At 38.7% G+C, this 21,966-nt stretch overlaps 1 protein-coding gene across 3 annotated transcripts in view; it reads right to left on the bottom strand.

Moving 5' to 3' along the window:
* Positions 1-1,011: 1,011 nt before the first annotated feature.
* Positions 1,012-21,966, bottom strand: part of Gabrb3 (gamma-aminobutyric acid type A receptor subunit beta3) — a 226,677-nt gene continuing 205,722 nt past the window's right edge. For all 3 annotated transcript variants that reach the window (XM_027925938.3, XM_027925937.3, XM_071608571.1), the window contains one exon: positions 1,012-5,658. In XM_027925938.3, coding sequence (XP_027781739.1) covers positions 5,323-5,658 — 336 coding nt within the window. In that variant the 3' untranslated portion in view covers positions 1,012-5,322. The remainder of the gene's footprint in view (positions 5,659-21,966) is intronic.

The raw sequence follows: 21,966 nt of genomic DNA, 5'->3' as shown, positions 1-21,966 counted from the left end.
GTCAGCCATGGGCCAGGGAAGTAAGCAATCTGGGTATAACTGGACTCCACATTCAGGGAGGCCTCCTCCATGGACCAAAAGAAGGATGTTTTTTAGAAGAAGCTTGAAGAAATTCAGTCAGCATTTGAAATCCTTTCTTCCGCAGTTATTGGTCATTTAACATTGTCATGGATGAGAAGTGTCCATGTGGTTATGCTCTAGCCATAGACAAAGGAATAGGCTAGCCACAGACAAAGGAAGAGTCTAATCACAGACAAAGGAATAGTCTGAGATATGTCCAAGTCAGGGTCCCAAAGAAGACCATGAATGCAAAAGTCTTCTTCATACAATGAAACACAAAAATAATGAAAATCAAATCTGTAATAAATTACTGAAGGATTTCCATAATTTTGCTTCAAGTATACAAATTTGAAGGTAAACCTGGTATTAAACTCCAACTGGCTGAGTGCATTTTGTGGGACTTTAAACCTTTTTGAGCTTTCCTCTTGAAGTGTTTGAAGATGAGTCAACAATTTCTCTGGGAGCCTAGAGATATATTTCTTAAGTTTTTCTCGTTTGAGGTGTCCAAAAATCTGAATTCATTCATTCATTCATTCATTCATCCAAGACATTGCCTTTTGCTTTCTTCCTGGAAAGTAAATGAAGGAACTAAAGATAATGATCAATGCCATCTTGGCCAGAGGTTATTGATGGACTTGTTCCCTGGCCTTTAATTTAAATTCTATTTTTCTCAAAAGATTCACCTGCAGAAAGTTAGATACTTTCTGGGTGTGTCTATCTGTCCTTTGAAATTCAAACTAAAATGCAACCTTTTTTTTTTTAATTTTGAGTCAAAGTTCAATTGGTTTCTTATGCAATCAATTTTAGGCTCATTTCCTTTTACTTCTAGCATAACCCAAATGCATATGTACAACTGAGAATGACCAGGATTAAATAGCCATACCATTTCAATAAGAGATAGCCAAGGAAGAAAAAAAAAATCAGTCTTCACATTTAAGTCAGTTAGTCCTTTTTTAATAAATTTGAATTCATTCATCAACAAGTTTCATATTGTATCTATCACTCAATTTTGCTGTTTTTTTCATGTCAAATAATACCAAAAATTACATCAATGTGCTTAAGCAAAACCGGGTTTAAATTTATCTTTACAATGAAATGAAATCAACATGGGAATTGATCATGACAGCAATCATCTATTCCTACTAGAATAATTCTGTACTTACCTTGAACACACTCACTGACTTGTGAAGTAGAAAAATGAGACAAGAATGACAAAACATGTTCATGGGGCTGTCCCCAGGGAGAGGCATGGTACCTGAGCCACTCTCTGGGAGGCCACTGTTTACCCAGGTGTTGGGAATTTAGTAATTCAGGAAAACATGGCACCTTTCAATGCAGTAGAAGAGGTAATCAATCCAAGGCACACTAGCTAGTGTCCTGGGAAAATTTATTCCACCTGGGCAACTCTTTGCCCCAAATTCAATGTTACTCTCATGGAGGTCTCACACTAAGATGAGAGCCAACCTAGATTCAAGAGTAACAAAGATTTCACCAATTTTTAAATTTGGCTTTCATAAAATGGCCAGAAATAGGAACTGGTTTCAGGTGGAGAGTTAAATTAAGAATGATGGAATGATTTATACTTTCAAGCCAGGAGACTTAAAGTTGGAAACATCTCTTTTTAGAACATACCCTTATGGGACAAACACCAATGGTTTACCTACTAGATGCTGAACATGAACACCTACCACTGCCATGTGCCTGTCCCCTTAAAATCTGTCCCCAACTTGTTTGGCATCCCCTCTGAGATGATCTCCTTGGTGGAAATGTCAGTTCCATGTTTGGACAGGAGAGAAGTGCCTTTGATGGGAGTGACAGAAGATGTCAAAGTTCCAGTGCTGGCATTAGAAACACACGATACTGCAGATGGACATGTCACTTTAAAACCTGAAGGGAATATTATCATGACATACTTTCTAGTTCATTTGAGATTCAAGGGGGGAAATGAGTGTGTCATGGTATAGACAGTGAAACCCCTCGACAGTCCTGGGGTCGGTGAACAGGAATGACACTTGTTCTGAAGATGACTCAAGTCTGATCAGTCTTTCTCTGGAGGGATTTATGTAGGAGGGCTCTTGAATCGTCTCTAGAACATTTGAATGTGGGAAATAGCAAACTGTCATCATAAGATTCCTCTGTACATTTTGAGCCCCCTGTGAAGCATTTTGGAGACAGGACTACTGAGAAAATTAACAGTTTATTCCTTTCAGTTGTTGAGAAAGAAATTTCATTTGTTTCCAAATTAAACTTTTCTCTCCTTACTCAAGAGGTCTGGGTATGGGCAACAGCCACCTCACTTTAATGTCAGAGATCCGGGTTCAGAACTCCTTAACACTGTCACTCGCTGGCTCCAATACCTACTGTGGAGTAATGAGAGGTCATTTTTAACAGAACCGAGAATCAGATTCAACTCTTTTGTGTTAACACAGCCAGAATTCTCTTCTTTCAATATTTCTCACAACTTTTAAAAATGGAGAAGCTATAAAATAATTTCATTAGAAGAAAAGTAATTTCCTTCTGAAATGGATAAAGCAAACACATACCCAAGGATCTTAAAAAGTTGTGTTTTGTTGTCGTCGGTTTTTTTTACAGAATATATGTATGTATGTGTGTGTGTGTGTATGTGTGTGTAGTTACAAACACTATTTATAGTATAGCTATTATGTTAACTTCATCGCAGTGTCTACAAAGTTGTGGATCCCAGTCTTGGTGCCAAATGCATATAAAAAGCTCAAAAGCTATTATGACTATACCATGCAAATTTAAATCCAGAAAACCTTGGGAAGTAGACTGCTGCTCTTTTGAGCCCCATGGGGTCTCTGCCTTTGATATTTGGGTACCTCAACTGTGCATCAAAAAAATGTTTGAATATCTTTTCTCCCAGAAAGAATTAATGTCACAGTTCTGAATAGTATAAATTATACACTTAAATCCATCATCAACTGCTTTTGTCCAGGTTCGTTTGCATCATGGGGTCCCTCTTCCTCATGTGTAGCTCACATCTTTAATTACTGGATACAGAAAAAAAGATACCTGAAGTATTGAAAGGGATAAGGTCTTTTCAAATGTTTTGTTTTTTGTGTGTTTTTTTTTTCTTTTACATGTTAACAATGATAAGGCCACTTACAAGGTTTTCCCCAATCTGTTGAACTTTTAGGATTCCCCCATTGTTACCCATGGAAAAAAAAATTGCCAGAGAGAAGCCAAAGACCAAGATATCACTGGCTCATCTCCCGACAAAAATAAAACCAGAGAGCAGCAGTTGGGAGAAGATGCTGAAGAAAGGAATGAAGGAGGGAAACGGGTATAAAAATTGGTAATTGACTCTAGCATGAGATTTTGTGGATCATGTTTTCTCTGATGGTGGGTTGTGAACTGTCACGGACTCCCACAAATTAAAGGTTGCTATGGCCACCAAAGAAAAATCAAGTCGTGGTCCGCTCATGGTGACAGTCCACACACCACACCCATCCTCAGGGAGGGCAGTGCCTCTACCTATTTGGAAAAAGCTGACACCAGTCATTTGAGCTCTGGACCAGATTCTGGTCATTCATTTTGGACAGAACAGAGAGGGTGAGGAGTATGTGGCATTTGGGGATAAAGTATTAATTTAGCAGTTCTTTCCTGCATGTTTTGCTTTTTGTTTTGTCTTCCAAATGCTGAACTTCACTGTGACACCTGTTTGCACAACTGTAGTCATTTCAGTTTATGGATGCCTGTGATAGAAATATTGTTTACAAAAAATATATCATCTTTTTTTCTTTAGAAAGATCTCATCTAAATAGTAAGTTAAGGTTGCGTCTATGAAACCGGTGCACCTTGTCTTGTTTCTACGAGCTTTAAAAAGTCCAAATACTGATGAGGCTGTGGATTAGAAGGAACCAAAAGTGACTGTGTTAATTGTCAGGTTGCCCTCTTTTGCCTCAGAGAACGGTCATGGGTCGTTGGGTGATGTGTGGTGTGTACTGGTAGTGTTCCTGCAGAATCCTAGTCAGCCTAGGAGTAGTTGGATGTGCTTATGAGACATGTCAGATACAGAAATAAAGGCATGAGGATGTTTCTTAGTTTCTGAAAGCGAACAGTAGAGGTGTTTTAGCTTCAATCTTAATTTCTAGATAACAGAAAGTAGTTACATCACATAATGAAAAATATGACATTGCATGCTGCCATGATAGCAAGCATAAGAAACAAAACCTTGGTAAATATACATATGTATGCATATTATGCAAATATATTTTATAGTAACATACAATGTTATAAGAATGAATGATAACGTAACTGCAAGGGGGAAAATCAGCCTAGATGGTTTTACCTTAGAGTAACAAAGAACCTGAGACGTCTATGCTTTCTGTTGGATATCAGGCCTAGAAATCCGTAGGAGATGTAGAGCACATTTTTGGTGATTGAATGTCATTGCCAAAACGTGCCACCGTGTTCCCACACAACAGTTAAGCTGGATCCACTCCGAGTGAACAACAACAACAATGAAAAACCCACACATGCTGGATATCAGAGTACTTACAATGAGATGCACTCACTCCCAATGGGTTTCAAAAGATGGATGTTCAGACGTCAACATGGGACCTATCTACGTTTAAGACAACAGGTAAGTGCATGGCCAGCGACTCACCTCATCCACTAAAGCATGACCGAGAAAGTACACCCACTGAAAACAAACCCCATCACCCGAAAAGCCAGCAGGCTTCACTCAGTAAACTGAGAGAGAGGATATGAAGTGTGTGACTCATTTTAAACTAGAGATACCACTGTATGAGTTTCTGAAGATTAACTAAGGATTTCTTTCTGACTTTTAAACTAAAACATCTAACTTATGATAATAAAAGACACATTTTGGGATGATATTGTGTTTCACACCCTCATTCTCAAGGCAAAATATTTAGATGATACTTGTCCCTTTCATTAAAAAAGAAAAAACTATGACTTTCTTTAATATGCATCCTGTGTTAAATTGTCCATAGCTGCAAAATGTATATATGTATGTGTATTTGTTTGACATACACATGGGTGCTCACACCTGTGTGTATAAACACATACACATACATCCTCATATACACGTGTATTTTATATATATGCTGAGAAAGTTCACATATATATACAATTGCGTATGTATATATGTGTGTGTGTGTGTGTGTGTGTCTGCATGTGTGTGTGTCTCTGTGTGTACAGGTATAAAAACTTGACAGGCAGGGTAATATTTCACTCAGTGTTAAATGAAGTCTTTGAAAAATCAAGTACAGTCACTCAGTTAACATAGTACAGCCAGTAAACTAAGTTGAAAAGAGAAAAAGTGAATGGAAACACGATCCTGGACCATCTGTCTATGGCATTCACATCGGTTAGATCAGGGATCTTAATTTTGAGCTGCGAAGACCTCCTCCGTAGGTGGGTCTTCTTGTGCGGGATGCTTCTGTCTCCCATGTACCGCCCATGCCCTTCCCGGGGCATGCTCTGTTTCCTGAACTGGACTCCTGAGTTGTCAAAGGTCATTGGTGAATTCCTGGTATCACCTCCCGTAACCTCGTTCATTTCATTGTGAACCTCCAGTGTTGTTAACAGAATGTTTCCATGAGCATCCACCTAATTGGAAGAAAATACACATGGTGAGGCAGCTGACATGTCCACAAAACTAACTTTTATATGCAAACCTAGGACAGAATGATGTCACCTAATCATGTCTTATATCCAAGAGAAATTGTATATCTGTCAAACTCAGGAAAATGTCATTTTGGACATTTACATGCAGCTTATATACTCTATTTCCTTGACTTAAAAAAATTCTCATAGCTAGGCCCAGAGTGCATACCTGCAACCGCAGTGGCTCTGGAGGCTGAGGTAGGAGCAACACAAGTTCAAAATCAGCTTCAAATATCTACTGAGGCCCTAGGCAACTTAGGGAGACCCTGTCTCAAAATAAAACATAAAAAGGGCTGCAGATGTTGCTCAGTGGCTAAGCACCCCTGGTTCAAACCCTGGTAATAATAAAAAACAGGCAAGCGAGAGAGAGGGAGGGACAGAGAGAGGGAAGGAGGAAAGGAAGAGGGGAGAGAAAAAAGAGAAGAAAAGGAAGGAAGGAAGGAAGGAAGGGAGGAAAGAAAAGATAAGATAAGATGTGGATGTTGATCCATAATGGGGATTGGGTGGGGGGAACATGGGAAGAATGGAGAAATTTTAGATAGAGCAAAGGGGAGAGAGGGGAAGGGAGGGGTCATGGGGGTAGGAAAGACGGTGGAATAAGATGGACATTATTACCCTAAGTATGTATATGACGACACAGATGTTGTCACTCTACTTTGTATACAACAGAGACATGAAAATATGTACTGTATATGTGTACTATGAATTGAAATTCATCCTGCTGTCATATGTAACAAATTAGAATAAATAAATAAATTTAAAATTAAAAAAGAAAGAAAGAAAAAAAAGGAAAGAAAAATGCACACAAAGGAGATTAGAGAAAGTAAGGGAGAGGCTGTTTTCAAATTGCAATTTCACATTATAGATATGAGTCCTACTGAAGAAGAAATTATAGCACAAATGCTTTTCAAGATTAACACCTACCTTAGGTGTTATAACTATTCAAACATAAGTATACATTGGGTAAAAACTAAAATGCCCCATTGCCCCCCCCCCCCCACACACACACTTAAATTCAACAAGCATCCTTGTGACTCAACAGTCCTTCTGAAGTTGTGGTCAAAAGATCAACAGTAGCCTAACATTACATCACGATGTCATCAACTTTACCTCACCTCATCATGCAGGCACTGTGTCATCTCACATCATCACTAGAAGAAGAAGGGTACATACAGTACAATAAGATATATTGATACAACATTCACCTTACTTTGAATATATCATTTTATTGTTATTGTTTGTGTTAATCTCTTACTGTGCCTGATTAATATATTAAGTTTCATCATAGTTGTGTATGTGTTGGAAACATATAGTGTATACAGGTTTCTGTGCTATCCATGCTTTCAAGCATCCACTGGGGCTCTTGGATCCTCCAGGTATAAAAATGACTACTGTATACTCATCTATTCTCTGGAATTCAATTCCCCCCTTTTCTTTTCTTCTTTAGGGTGCTGTGGATTGAACCCTGGGCCTGTGTGTGATAAGCATGCACTTCACTTTCACACTGAGCTACACTCCCTGCCTGCTTGTCCCTTTTCTGATGAGATCAAATGCCAAATTACTGTGGAGACGCAAGCAAACAGTCCTGTGATCAAAGGACACTCCTAATGACTTTGGTGGAGTAGATACATACTCTTATTTATGTAGGGTCTCCTTGCCAGATCCTGGTCCTGGCAGGAAGCCTCCTGGTTATGGGCTATACTGAAAATAGACTAAAGTCCCTTTCTACCATGGAGCCAAACTTTAAAATAACATTTTATTCTGTGCTAAATACAGTTTCTGATCTCTCATGACAATTCCAGTGGTCTATCTATTGGTGGGTCTGCCATGGAATTTGCAGTGAAACATCCCAAAGCTGGGGACTTGGGTGGAATCCTTGCTGGGAGGAGACCATCGCTTCTCTATCTGTGCCATGGCCTTTCAGCCCCTGCCACTATTCCCTGGGCACGCACTCCAGCATGCTCTGTCCATTCCCATCTGCCTTCCATTCCTCTGCCTGGTGGGCCATCTTCCTTGCCCTTTCATAGTCTGTGGAAAGCCTACCTCTTCTTCTAGCACTAGGTCAAACATCTATGGCTTCTTCCATGATTCCCAGTTATTTTGTGAAGGAATAATCTGTTACTACATTAATTTGAGTCTTCCCACCTCCTATTGCCCCTTAATCTCAATAAAGACTTTGGGCTGGATGAGAGGGTGGTGAAGTGAGCAGAGAGGACTCATGCACAACTCCTGACTTGGGAGAGAGAGGGGTTTGATGGAGCTTGGAGCAGGACTAGCGGGTTAGGACCCCAAGTGGAATAGCTCCAGACAGCAAGTTGGCAGGGCCTCAGGAAGGGCTGCAAACATCCAGTGGTCACTCAGGCTCTGGCACAAGGACACCCAAGAAGATGCTAAGTTAAGTACAATGTGTTTGAGAATACCACTAAAGGTCACTTAGCTATGCTTAGCAGAGGTGAGGTGTGGGAATCCGGACAATGGCCCCCAGCAAGTTCATACCTAACTCACCAGAACCTGTAAATAAGTTACAACATAACTTTTTAGTGTACAGCCCTTAAAGTAAATAAATTATCCTGGATTACTCAGGTGGGCCCCATCGAATCATAAGTTTTCATAAGGACAGTAGAGCACTTTCTCCAGGGAGAAACAAAACAGAGAGTCAGAGAAATGAAAGCAACAGAGGGATGCACAGCCTAAGAAAGACTCACTTTATCATTGATAGAAAGAATAGGACAGCCAGGAGATGCAAAGGCCAGTGTCAGCTGACACCCTGCAACACCGGGATCTGTATGTAGACAACCCCGTGATGGGCCTGGAAGCACATTTATCCTCAGAGCCTTCTTGATGTAAGTCTTGTCAGATACACTGAGGACCCAGCTGAGCCCCCATGACCTGCACTTCTGACCTAAGGAACTGTGCGGTAAAAATGGGCACTGTTTTAACCTAAGTTTGTGGAAATCTGACACAGCAATATTCCAAACCACTACAGGAGGTGAGAGGAAAGATGCATTTTCAGTGGGCTTCAAAAATGAGTTAAAGAAAACTGGGAGTGGGCTCAGTGGTAGAATATTTGTCTAGCGTGCCCCAGGACCTGGGTTTCATTCCCATCACTAGTTAAAAACAAACAAACAAAAACAGGAAAGGACCACAAGCAAAAGTTCAAAGATTAAGTAACGTATTTTGAGAGAGACAAACTAGCTGAATGGTACTCAAGTTTTGGAGATAACAGCTTCACACTCAAGGGTCCTGGCACATGCTCAGCTTATTATCATCTTCATGTCATCTTATAATAGGAAAGGACATCTAGTAATGTTAGGGAAAGAAGACCAGAGTCAGGCCAGTAAGGTTTTCTGTATGTCAGGTTAAGGAATTCCAACTGTACACTTTTGGTAACAAAACATAAATGTGATTTCTAAGTAGAAAAATGACATATTTCTGAAGCACAGCTCAAGTTTGCTGGTCAAGTATAAGTGTTGAATTTGAGAGGAGACAGTGTAGAGAAGATTCCTAGTTAGAGTACAGTGGACTGGTCTCTGTTCCCCTTAGGGCACTCTAGAAAAGAAAAGCCCAGAGTTGTGGAGAACTGCTTCCCTCCTGCCATCACCACAAGTCCCAGTATTTGCCAGAAGTCTCCCTGGCCTACTTGCTGTGGTCACAACAGCACAATGCTTGGCTACCACCTGCTCCATTCTATATTTTGGCAGTTCTGAGGGTGGTGAGGAGTGGAGAGACAGTTATTTACCATTCAGACCCCACCAGGACCTGTCAACTCCAGACTCTGTCTGAGCCTCAGAACATGAATACCCACATAGCTGCAAACAGGTCCTGAGCCCAGAGGTGTTTGTTTTTCCTAAAAGATGTTGCCTGTGAACTACAGGATGAAGGGTGTCACCAGGGGGATCTTCAGGGACTCGGCAGGCTCTTAGCATGGAAGACAGCCAGGTTGGGGCCTTTGGAGATGCAAATGGCCCACATATGTTGGGGAGCAGGCCCTTCAAAAGAGTGTTATGGGGAGGAAGGGTCAATGAGAAAAAAGCATATTTTTCTTACTTTTTATACAGTGGCAGGAAAATTCTAATGATGTTTCTATATCTCCAAAGTACTGGGAATGTTAGACATCAGTAAGATTTTGAAACTTCTGTATCTGTTCTTTTTATCATCTTCCTCTGGATTGATGAACAGTAAAACCTTTTCAATGACAAAGTCTGTTTGCTGTTTTCAGGACCAGGGAAGCATCTGGTCATCCAGGAGACTCTCTCATGGTGCCAAGAGATGTGGGAGGAGAAGCCCAAGATAAATTGAGGTGTGGCTAAAACAGGTGAGCAGACGAAAGGAGTGTGTCCTGGGCTGGGACCTGGCAGCAGGACTGATAGGGCCAGCTGTGGAATGCCAGTAGTCATTCACTCTCCTTAAGAAGTGGGTGAACTGAACCTGCTTTGGACACAAGAGGGAGGAGACTGGAAAGGGACATGGACATATGATATGGCCTTTACCCAAGCAAAGGTGAGTTGAATAAAAGATTCTGTAGGAAAGAACTCTGTCTCACTAATCCTTATCTCCCCCAGCATCTTCCACTTTGCTTTATGCCACAGAGAAGTGAATTGAATGGCGAGGGAATGAATCCTTTGGCTCACACTGGGCATCTTGTCCTGGATAAAGGGGTGGGGAAGAAATTCAGCCAGTGAGCTGGAACCTGTTTAATTCATTTTATTCCATTACTTCAGTTTACTGGAATAAATCTGGGTGACATTCCACCAAATATCTGATTTTGGTTACTGCTTAATGAAAATGAATAAGTTGAGGTCATTTATTAAACAAACTCAATTTGATCTTATTTAAGTCTCCAACATTTTAAACAGTTCTACTTAAATGGTAAGGTGATATGTTTAAAAATAATGTGTACCTGAGGGCGAATCAAACAATAACCCCAAATGGAAGATGAACATTTATTTTTAAAATACAAATATAGAATTTATTCTTTTCAAAATAATGATATTATTAATTGGAATCTCAGAAAACTGAAATTGTTTTTTTCAAGAGAGGGACAAAAAACTGTAAAACATTATTTAGCTCTAGAAAATGGCTCTCTGTATTCTATTTTATGTTTTAAAGAACAGAACCATGGGGCTGGGGATATGGCTCAAGCGGTAGCGTGCTCGCCTGGCATGCTCAGGGTGCTGGGTTCAATCTTCAGCACCACATAAAAATAAAGATGTTGTGTCCACCCAAAACTAAAAAAAATAAATATTAAAAAATTCTCTCTCTCTCTCTCGCTCTCTCTTTAAAAAAAAATAACAGAACCATGAGATGAAAGCTCCAGGGTCCACTTCAGGAGGTCATCTCACTGGAGATATGAACATGAAGAACCTGGGTTTTTCCAGAAATATTCGTGCAAAATATAGCTGCACACTTGCTACATGCCATCACTATGGACCTGGTTCAGGACCACAAAGATAAAAATGAGAAGGTTCTCACCCTCAAGGAGTCTAGCAGGTGAGAACTTTGAACAATTAGCAAACACATTTTTTAAAAGACTGCATCTTGCCCTTTAAATACATTTTAAAAAATACCATCTTAATCTCAGAAAGACCATATGAAAAATCTTCTTTGATCAAAATCTAAGGGATCTAAATTAACATTTTTTTTGTGCCACAAAATACCAAGGAAAGAAATATCTTTTCTTAAAGGAATGATATACTTTAAGAATCCTAATGATTCAGTTTCACCTGGCTTTAAAAACATGACATTTAGCCTGGTACAGTGGCAAATGCCTATAATTCCAGCAGTTGGGGAGGCTGAGGCAGGAGGACTGCAAATTAAAAATCAGCTTTAGCAATTTAGCATGGCCCTAAGCAACTTAGCAAGACCCTGTCTTGAACTAAGGTAAAATTTTAAAAATAAACATAAAAAGGGCTGGAGATGTGGCTCTGTGGTTAAGTACCCCAATGTTCAATCCCCAGTACCAAAGAAAAAGGAACTTTAAAAAACCCCAAAACATGACATTTGTGAGTTTTCCTGTCTCTTCTCACTAGGAAATTGGAAAGACAAAACCAAACCAAACCCAACAAAAACAAAAACACCTCCAGTCAGGTGGAACCAAAGGCCACACTTTCATGGATACATGTTACATGAACATTTGCCACCTGGGAATCATACCATGTGTATTTTGGTACAAATAGGAATTGGATACTACAAAATGGGGAAGGCTTGGTGGGCACAAGGGATATAAGTGTTTTCATTTCACAGGCACAGAGAATATGTCTTAGAACTTGTTAAAACAGGAACAAAGTCAGTTTTGGAGTATGGAGTGACAGGCAGAATTCAGACAAATGGTAGGGGAAAAAATCAAGGAAAATGCCGTAAAGGAAAATGATTGCCTTGAGATTGAAGGAGAGGGAGACATTGGGCAAGAAGAAAGATGTTCTGGTAGAGAGAACAGGGTAACATCTGGCAAAGGGATGAGAACATATATGGTGATCTCAGAGACTGCACAGGGTGAGTGGAGAACACATAAAAATGAGGCCAACTGCGTGTTGGGTTGAGTTTTCAAGATTTAGTGATAAATCTGTATGCATCAATGTCCCAAGACTTTGTGGTCAATGTTGTATATTTGTCTTTTCCTTTGAACTCTAGTGAGGTAAGCTTCACCTGAGGGAAGCTACACCCAATTCTCTATGAATCTCACTAATTATTTGCAAAACTAAAATGCTCTTGAATGCATTGGACATTTATGAATTGTTTGTAGCTGTCTTACATGCCACAGGACTCGGGAACTGTTGGAAATTTGCATTAGTCTTATTTCAGAGTAGATGGACACTTGGAAACAATAGTGCAGTTAAGCCTTATTCTAGCATGCAAAAGACCATAAATGTATAATAACTAATATGATCTTATTGGGAAACAGTTGGGCTCCTTATAGTTTTACACTCACATAGTGTCATTAAAAAGTGAACCAAAGTATAGAAAATTTACATGAAAATCATCTGCAATTTTTTTTCCTGAAAGGATTACAGGGTTATTAAAATGTGTTAAATCTTAGAAACTAAAAATTTTAAACAAACATTTCCAAAAGAGATGCTCATCATTTTCTATCATCTATAATGTAGGTCTTAAAATAGAAATAAGTGACTGTGGTGAAATATGAACTCTGTAATTCCCTATATAGAATGACAAATGACTTTCAATTTAAAACATTTCATGAATATTTGTTATTTTCAAGGGTCCATCTCATATCTACTATAATTAGAATCATCGACTTCAATGAAGTTTTTCTTCCTGCTCTAGAACCTTGACAGGTGCAAATCTTAAAAAAACAAACAAACAAAAAAAAAACTAATATCTTATCCAGACTATCCAGAATACACAGAGGGGTCTTTCACCTTTTTCAGGGAATATGTCGCTAGAATGCCATATAGTGGCTCTCTCAGTCTCTACTTACCTTCCAGCTTCAGTTAAGACTCTAGTTTTAGAAGAATAAGACAGGATTTGTCATGTAAGGAACAAGATCTTGCTGTTTAGTAGGAATGGTATTGAATCTGTGGTTCTGATTTCTTGACAGGAATTTTGACTTCCTGACATCTTATGAAATTTAAATACCAACTGGACAACTTGGAAAATACCACAAGGCTTGTAACTATAATGTGGGCATTGTAACTAAAGACTAATTCTTGGGTACAGAAACAACTCAGGCACAAATACACCATAAGCACAAATCACTTAAAGTCAGGGCTTACATTAGATCACTGGATTAAGGAGGAATTATGTGAATATGCAAACATTTCAAACATCCATGGATCAATTACTGAGTTACAATAGGACATAACACTACATAGAAGGAAAATTTATTCATAGTCTCTCAGGAGGGTCAATAAATTTACAGTTCTGGAGGCAGTTACTGGTGGTATAGTTTCCTCATTGGAGCCTACAGTGCCACAAGGCTACTTCCTCACCCTGACATGCCTCAGGGGTCTCAGAAAAGACAGAGATAAGCCAAGTCCCTACTGTAGAGCCAGTAGCTATCAGGGAGAAGCTACAGGCTATAGCTGGCCACACTGATAAAAATCCCACGTGTTAGAGGAAAAATTAATGACTCAATATTTGCAAAAGACAGTTGAAGTTATTTTCCTGTATGTATAATGAGATTTTTGTTTTGCATAAGATCTCTGATACTTTTCTCACTTTTCTTATATTCTTCCCTATGACTTGTTATAAACTTTTTGGGTGGTCAATTTCTACTTAAAAATTACCACTACATTTTTAGGTGAGTCAGGAACAATTTTTAGTCCTTATCTTTAAAAGCATTAAATATGCATCAAAAATTAGAATACATACATTTTCACATTGACTTCACATCTTAGGAGCTGATTAACAATTTTTGAAAAATACCAACATTTAAAGGGTTTCCAAAACCTCTGGGAAAACAGAGAAGCAAATTTTTTGAAAAACGAAGAACAAAAATGGATTCATGAGTCAATCGAAAATTTCCTTTGCATCTGATTAATAATATATTGTGTCTATATTCTCCTAATTTTCTCAGTGGATGTTAGAGATGTTTGGTTTTTGTCTTTTTGTTTAAAATTTCATGCTTCACTCTTAAAAAGGTGTTTCTGCAGCACAACAATTGGACCATTCTAAACAGCTTCAATTTAGAGAAAAGGAAATAAATTCATAATTTGTTTAAATAGAAAAGGAATTTGGAGAGAAAGCATTGTATTCGTATGTGTGTGTATGTGTGTCTCTGTCATGGAAACAATAATGATGTGACGAATCCTAGTTTCCTTGGAAACAGCACGGCCAAAGCAAATTGTGTATTCATAGTAGGATGCAGACCTCTTTAGAAACATAGCAGTATGGTACTGAGTATATTTTCCAGTAAGAAATTCAAGATAATTTTGCCTATAGAAAGCCTAGTTTTATTCACAGATCCTGGGTTTTTCAGACCAACTCTATTTATGTTTTGCTGAAAGGAAGGGAGCCATTTACATTCATTTAACATGCCTCCATTCATTCATGAACATTTGCAGACTATTCTGGGCCACCGCAGGCACAGGCAATACTCCAAGGAGCTGCTCACTCCCTGTGAGGGGCGGACCCATCATGGAATGGGAAAGTGCAGGGAAATCTCCACAGTCTTGAGACAGAAGAAGCTTTAACAATGGGAATTTTAAAAACCAAAAGAAACATAGGAACAAGGCCAATCTGTAAACAAGTTGAAATATATTCTTGAGGATTTGAGGGAATGAAAGAAGTGAAATGATCAATTAGAAAAATTATCTAGAGATGTTGAACATTTTTTTAATATATTTGTTGATCAAATATATGTCTTCTTCTGAGAAGTGTCTATTCAGCTCCTTAAGCCATTTATTGATCAGGTTGTTTGGTTTTTTGATGTTAAGGTTTTTGAGATCTTTATATATCCTGGAGATTAGTGCTCTATCTGATGGGCGTGGCAAAAATTTGCTCCCCAAATGTAGGCTGTCTGTTCACTTACACTGATTATTTCTTTTGCTGAGAAGAAACTTTTTAGTTTGAGTCAATCCCATTTATTAATTCTTAATTTTATTTCTTGTGCTTTAGGAATCTTGTTAATGAAGTCAGGGCCTAATCCGACATAATGAAGATTTAGGACTACTTTTTCCTCTATGAGGGGCATTTGATCAACAAATATATGAAAAAATGTTCAACATTTCTAGTAATTAGAGAAATGTAAATCAAAACTACTCTAAGTTTCATCTCATACCAGTCAGAATGGCAGTTATCATGAATACAGACAACAATAAATGTTATCGAGGATGTGTGGGAAAAGGAAATTGCTGGTGGGTCTGCAAATTGGTGCAATCTGTCTGGAGAGCATATGGAAATTCCTTAGAAAACTTGGAATGGAACCACCATTTGACCCAGCTTTCCCACTCTTTGGTCGGTCTATATCCAAAGGACTTAAAATCAGCATACTGTAGTATCGCAGCTACATCAATATTCATAGCGGCTCAATTCACAACAGCTAAACTGTGGAAGCAAACTAGATACCCTTCAATAGATGAATGTTTAAAGAAACTCTGGTATATATACACAATGGAATATTACTCAGCATTAAAAGAGAAAAAAAATTATGGCATTTGCAGGTAAATGGATGGAGTTGGAGAATGTCATGCTAAGCAAAGTAGGTGAATCCCAAAAAATGAAAGCCTGAATGTTCTCTCTGATAAGTGGATGCTGATTATTAATGGGGGAGGCATGGGACAAATGGAGGAACTTTGGTGGGGCAAAGGGGAGGGTGGAGTGGGGATGGGGCATGTGAGCAGGAAAGAGGGTGGAATGAGATGGACATCATTATCCTACGTACATGTATAACTGCACAAATGGTGCAACACTACATCATGTATGACAGGAGAAATGAAAAGTTGTGCTGCTTTTGTGTACAATGAATCAAAATGCATTCTGCTGGGGATCCAACATGGCGGCGGGCGCGGAGAGATCAACTCTCTGACCTCTTCAGCTGCGCGGGCGTAGGGAGTCGTAAACCGTCTAAATGCTGTTTGCTCAGGATCACTAGGCAATGCTGAGCTGACGTGGATCTGGGGCGAACAGTCTGGGCCTCTCAGAACACACACCTAGCCTGGATCGGCTGAATTCAAGCTCCCATTCGCCTGCTTCTCGCAGACAAACTGCTGTGACTCAGCACTAAACGATCCCACTGAAACAACTGGTTGGCCCTTCTGATCCTACCGAGGTTAATGCCAACAGAGCCTTCATAGGCAGTGGCCACAGGATTGAAACGGGGCTTGGGAGAGACAGTCAGGACCCACCCGTTGCATTGGTCACCCGGCAAAGGGAACGAACTGTCGCCATTTGCATGGGATACTACCATGGCAGAGAACTGACGTCACCAGAATGTGGCAGAGGAGATAACTCCATTGAAACCGGCGGCAACAGGTGTGTAATCCCCTAGCCTTCCCTCTCCACACAGCGGGGAAACCTTAAGGGCCCCTCCCAGCTCTCCCATGAGCGCGATAGCCAGGCCAAGGGAATCAGGAGTGGCGCGGGACCCACGGCGCGGAACTCCCGGCTACCGCTCCCACCAGTGCTGACAACTGAGGTCTCTTGTACCAGCTACCGGGGGTGTGGCTACCGGAGGGCAAGCAAAATTCGCTGAGGGTTCTCAGCCCCAAGCTCTACAAACTTAGGGTGTGAGGGAATGGCAAAAAGGGAGAGTGTGCCCAGTTGTTCATGAAAACAGGGCTCCCTGGAGCAGCAGACCTAGCGTGAGGCCAGTATTGACCTGGCGTGTAGCCAGTATTGTGGTGAGTGTCACCAGTGAGCAGGGCCTGGCTTGAGGAAAAGTGGGGAAGTGACTAGACACAAGAGAAGGCCCTAGGCACTCAGGATTGGAGACCCGCCCAGTCTGTGAGGAGGAGCTGCTGCACAGTGATTGCTTCCCGCGTATTGAGAGGAGAAGCTTGGCCCGGTGGGCATAGCTCCACCTACTGGAAGAGAAGTTAATCAAACTCTAAGACTGCATTTATTAATTTTTTTTTTAAATTTGGAGTTTTTTTTTCATTTTAATTTTTTTGTTGTTGTTTTTTAATTTTTTTTTTAATTTAATTTTATTTTTTTAAATTTAAATTTTAATTTTTTTAATTATTTTTTTAAATTTTTTTTCTATTTTTTTCTTTTGTCTTTTCATTTCTTTTCAATTTTCTTATTCCCCCTTCCTTGAATTCTACCTGCTTACTCTCATTCTCTTTAGTGACTTCTTCCCTTCCCTTCTAATACCTTTCCTCCCAAGCATCAAATAAATTTATAGGAGTAAACACTAACTCAGCAGTCAAACAGAACAAGAAGTAACATGAGCAGCATGAAAAAGCAAGGAAGAAAAGGAGTACAAACAATGCAGGACAGCCTAAATATTCAGGAGAACCTAGAGTCATCAGAAAAATGGTCAAATAAAGAACTCAAGGAATACCTTAGACAGATGGAATGGAACCTTAAAGAGGATATGAGACAGAAAATTCAAACAGTGAAAGAACACATTGAAAATGAATTACATACACAGATAAAAGAAGAAGTTAAGCATCTTTATCAGGAGATAGAGATTATAAAAAAATCAAACAATAATTCTAGAAATGAAGGAAACTATAAACCACATTAAAAACTCAAATGAGAGAATCACTAATAGAGTGGAGTAAGTAGAAGCCAGAATGTCAGATAATGAAGACAAAATATATCATCTTGAAAAGAGTCTAGCCAACTCAGAAAGGCTGGTAAAAAATCACGAGAAAAACATCCAAGAGATATGGGATAACATAAAAAAAACAAACTTAAGAGTCATAGGGATAGAAGAAGGTATAGAGATTCAACCCAAGGGAATGAGTAAGCTGCTGAATGAAATAATTACAGAAAACTTTCCAGAAATAAAAAAGGAAACGGATATACAAATTGTAGATGCATACAGGACACCGAGCACACAAAATCACAGTAGACCAACGCCAAGACACATTGTTATGAAGATATCCAATATACAGAACAAAGAGAAAATATTAAAAGCTACAAGAGAAAGGAGGCAGATTACATTCAGGGGTAAACCAATAAGGTTAACAACGGATTTTTCATCACAGATGCTGAAAGCGAGAAGATCCTGGAACAACGTATTTCAGACACTGAAAGATAATGGATGCCAACCAAGAATTCTGTATCCAGCAAAATTAAGCTTCAGGTACGACAACAAAATAAACAAAAGTTAAAAGAATTTGTAGCCAGAAAACCAGCATTGCAAAGCATCTTGAGCAAAACACTACATGAGGAAGAAATGAAAAACAATAACCAAAACCATCAGTGGGAAGTGCCTCAGTAAAGACAAAGGGCGGGGGGAAAGCTAATCATGGAGAAACAAACTAAATAAAAAAAAAAGATAAATAATCAAACATGGCTGCAAGTACAAACCATATATCAATAGTAACTCTAAACGTTAATGGCTTAAACTCTCCAATAAAGAGACATAGGCTGGTAACATGGATTAAAAAAACAAATCCAACAATATGCTGCCTCCGGGAGACACATCTGATTGGAAAAGACATACACAGGCTGAAGGTGAAAGGTTGGGAAAAAATATACCACACACACGGTCCTCGTAAGCAAGCAGGGGTGGCCATCCTCATATCGAATAAAATCGACTTCAAGACTAAGTTAATCAAAAGGGATAAGGAAGGACATTATATACTGTTAAAAGGAACCATTCACCAACAAGACATACCAATTATCAATATTTATGCACCAAATAATGGTGCTGCGACGTTCATAAAACAAATTCTCCTCAAGCTTAAGAATCAAATAGACCACAACACAATAATTATGGGTGACTTCAACACACCTCTCTCACCATTGGACAGATCCTCCAAACAAAAGTTGAATAAAGAAACTATAGAACTCAATATCACAATCAATAACCTAGACTTAACTGACATATATAGAATATATCAACCATCATCAAGTGGATATACTTTTTTCTCAGCAGCACATGGATCCTTCTCAAAAATAGACCATATATTATACCATAGGGCAACCCTCAGTAAATATAAAGGGGTGGAGATAATCCCATGCATTTTATCTGATCATAATGGAATGAAACTGGAAATCAATGATAAAAGAAGGAAGGAAAAATACTACATCACATGGAAAATGAACAATATGTTACTGAATGATCAATGGGTTACAGAAGACATAAAGGAGGAAATCAAAAAATTATTAGAGATAAATGAAAATACAGACACAACATATCGGAATCTATGGGACACAATGAAAGCAGTTTTAAGAGGGAAATTCATCGCCTTGAGGTTATTCCTCAAAAAAAGAAAAAACCAACAAATAAATGAGCTCACACTTCATCTCAAAGCCCTAGAAAAGGAAGAGCAAAACAACAGCAAATGTAGTAGAAGGCAAGAAATAATTAAAATCAGAGCAGAAATCAACAAAACTGAAACAAAAGAAACTATTGAAAAAATTGACAAAACTAAAAGTTGGTTCTTTGAAAAAATAAATATCACAACAGATGCTACAGAAATACAGAAGACAATTAGAAATTATTTTGAAAACCTATATTCCAATAAAATAGAAGATAGTGAAGACATTGATAAATTTCTTAAGTCATATGATTTGCCCAGACTGAGTCAGGAGGATACACACAATTTGAACAGACCAATATCAATGGATGAATGGATGAAATAGAAGAAGCCATCAAAAGAATACCAACCAAGAAAAGCCCAGGACTGGATGGGTATACAGTGGAGTTTTACAAAACCTTTAAAGAAGAATTAATACCAATACTTTTCAAGTTATTTCAGGAAATAGAAAAAGAGGGAGCTCTTCCAAATTCATTCTATGAGGCCAACATCACCCTGATTCCGAAACCAAAGACACCTCAAAGAAAGAAAACCAATATCTCTAATGAACCTAGATGCAAAAATCCTCAATACAATTCTGGTGAATTGGATACAAAAACACATCAAAAAAATTGTGCACCATGATGAAGTAGGATTCATCCCTGAGATGCAAGGATGGTTCAATATACGGAAATCAATAAATGTTATTCACCACATCAATAGACTTAAAGATAAGAACCATATGATCATCTCGATAGACGCACAAAAAGCATTCGACAAAGTACAGCATCCCTTTATGTTCAAAACATTAGAAAAACTAGGGATAACAGGAACTTACCTCAACATTGTAAATGCTATCTATGCTAAGCCTCAGGCTAGCATCATTCTGAATGGAGAAAAATTGAAGGCATTCCCTCTAAAATCTGGAACAAGACAGGGATGCCCTCTCTCTCCACTTCTGTTCAACATAGTTCTCGAAACACTGGCCAGAGCAATTAGACAGACAAAAGAAATTAAAGGCATAAAAATATGAAAAGAAGAACTTAAATTATCACTATTTGCGAAAGACATGATTCTATACCTAGAAGACCCAAAAGAGTCTACAAAAAAACTACTAGAACTAATAAATGAATTCATCAAAGTGGCAGGATATAAAATCAACACGCATAAATCAAAGGCATTTCTGTATATCAGCGACAAAACTTCTGAAACGGAAATGAGGAAAAACACTCCATTCACAATATCCACAAAAAAATAAAATAAAATACTTGGGAATCAACCTAACAAAAGAGGTGAAATATTTATACAATGAAAACTAAAGAACCCTAAAGAGAGAAGTAGAAGAAGATCTTAGAAGATGGAAAAATATACCCTGTTCATGGATAGGCAGAACTAACATCATCAAAATGGCGATATTACCAAAAGTTCTCTATAGGTTTAATGCAATGCCAATCAAAATCCCAACAGCATTTCTTTTTTTTGTGTGTGTTGTTTCCCTTTTTTTTTAATTGGTTGTTCAAAACATTACAAAGCTCTTCACATATCATATTTCATACATTTGATTCAGGTGGGTTATGAACTCCCAATTTTACCCCAAATACAGATTGCAGAATCACGTCGGTTACACATCTACATTTTTACATAATGCCCTATTAGTAACTGTTGTATTCTGCTACTTTTCCTATCCTCTACTATCTCCCCTCCCCTCCCCTCCCATCTTCTCTCTCTACCCCATCTACTGTAATTCATTTCTCTCCTTGTTTATTTTCCCATTCCCCTCACTCTCGGACTATTCCCTGAAGACCTTAAAAGAGCGTACTACAGGGATACTGCTACATCGATGTTCATAGCAGCACAATTCACAATCGCTAGACTGTGGAACCAACCCAGATGCCCTTCAATAGATGAATGGATAAAAAAAAAAATGTGGCATTTATACACAATGGAGTATTATACAGCACTAAAAAAATGACAAAATCATGGAATTTGCAGGGAAATGGATGGCACTAGAGCAGATTATGCTTAGTGAAGCTAGCCAATCCCTAAAAAACAAATACCAAATGTCTTCTTTGATATAATGAGAGCAACTAAGAACAAAGCAGGGAGGAAGAGCAGGAAGAAAAGATTAACATTAAACTGATACATGAGGTGGGAGGGAAAGGGAGAGAAAAGGGAAATTGCATGGTAATGGAGGGAGATCCTCATTGTTATACCAACAGCATTTCTTGTAGAAATAGATAAAGCAATCATGAAACTCATATGGAAAAATAAAAGACCCAGAATAGCAAAAGCAATTCTAAGCAGGAAGTGTGAATCAGGCGGTATAGTGATACCAGACTTCAAACTATACTACAGAGCAATAGTAACAAAAACAGCATGG

Source organism: Marmota flaviventris, chromosome 2 (assembly GCF_047511675.1).
Source record: "Marmota flaviventris isolate mMarFla1 chromosome 2, mMarFla1.hap1, whole genome shotgun sequence".
Classification (NCBI taxonomy): domain Eukaryota; kingdom Metazoa; phylum Chordata; class Mammalia; order Rodentia; family Sciuridae; genus Marmota; species Marmota flaviventris.
The sequence above is the reverse complement of the archived record's forward strand: the minus strand, read 5'-3'. Positions and strand labels throughout refer to the sequence as shown.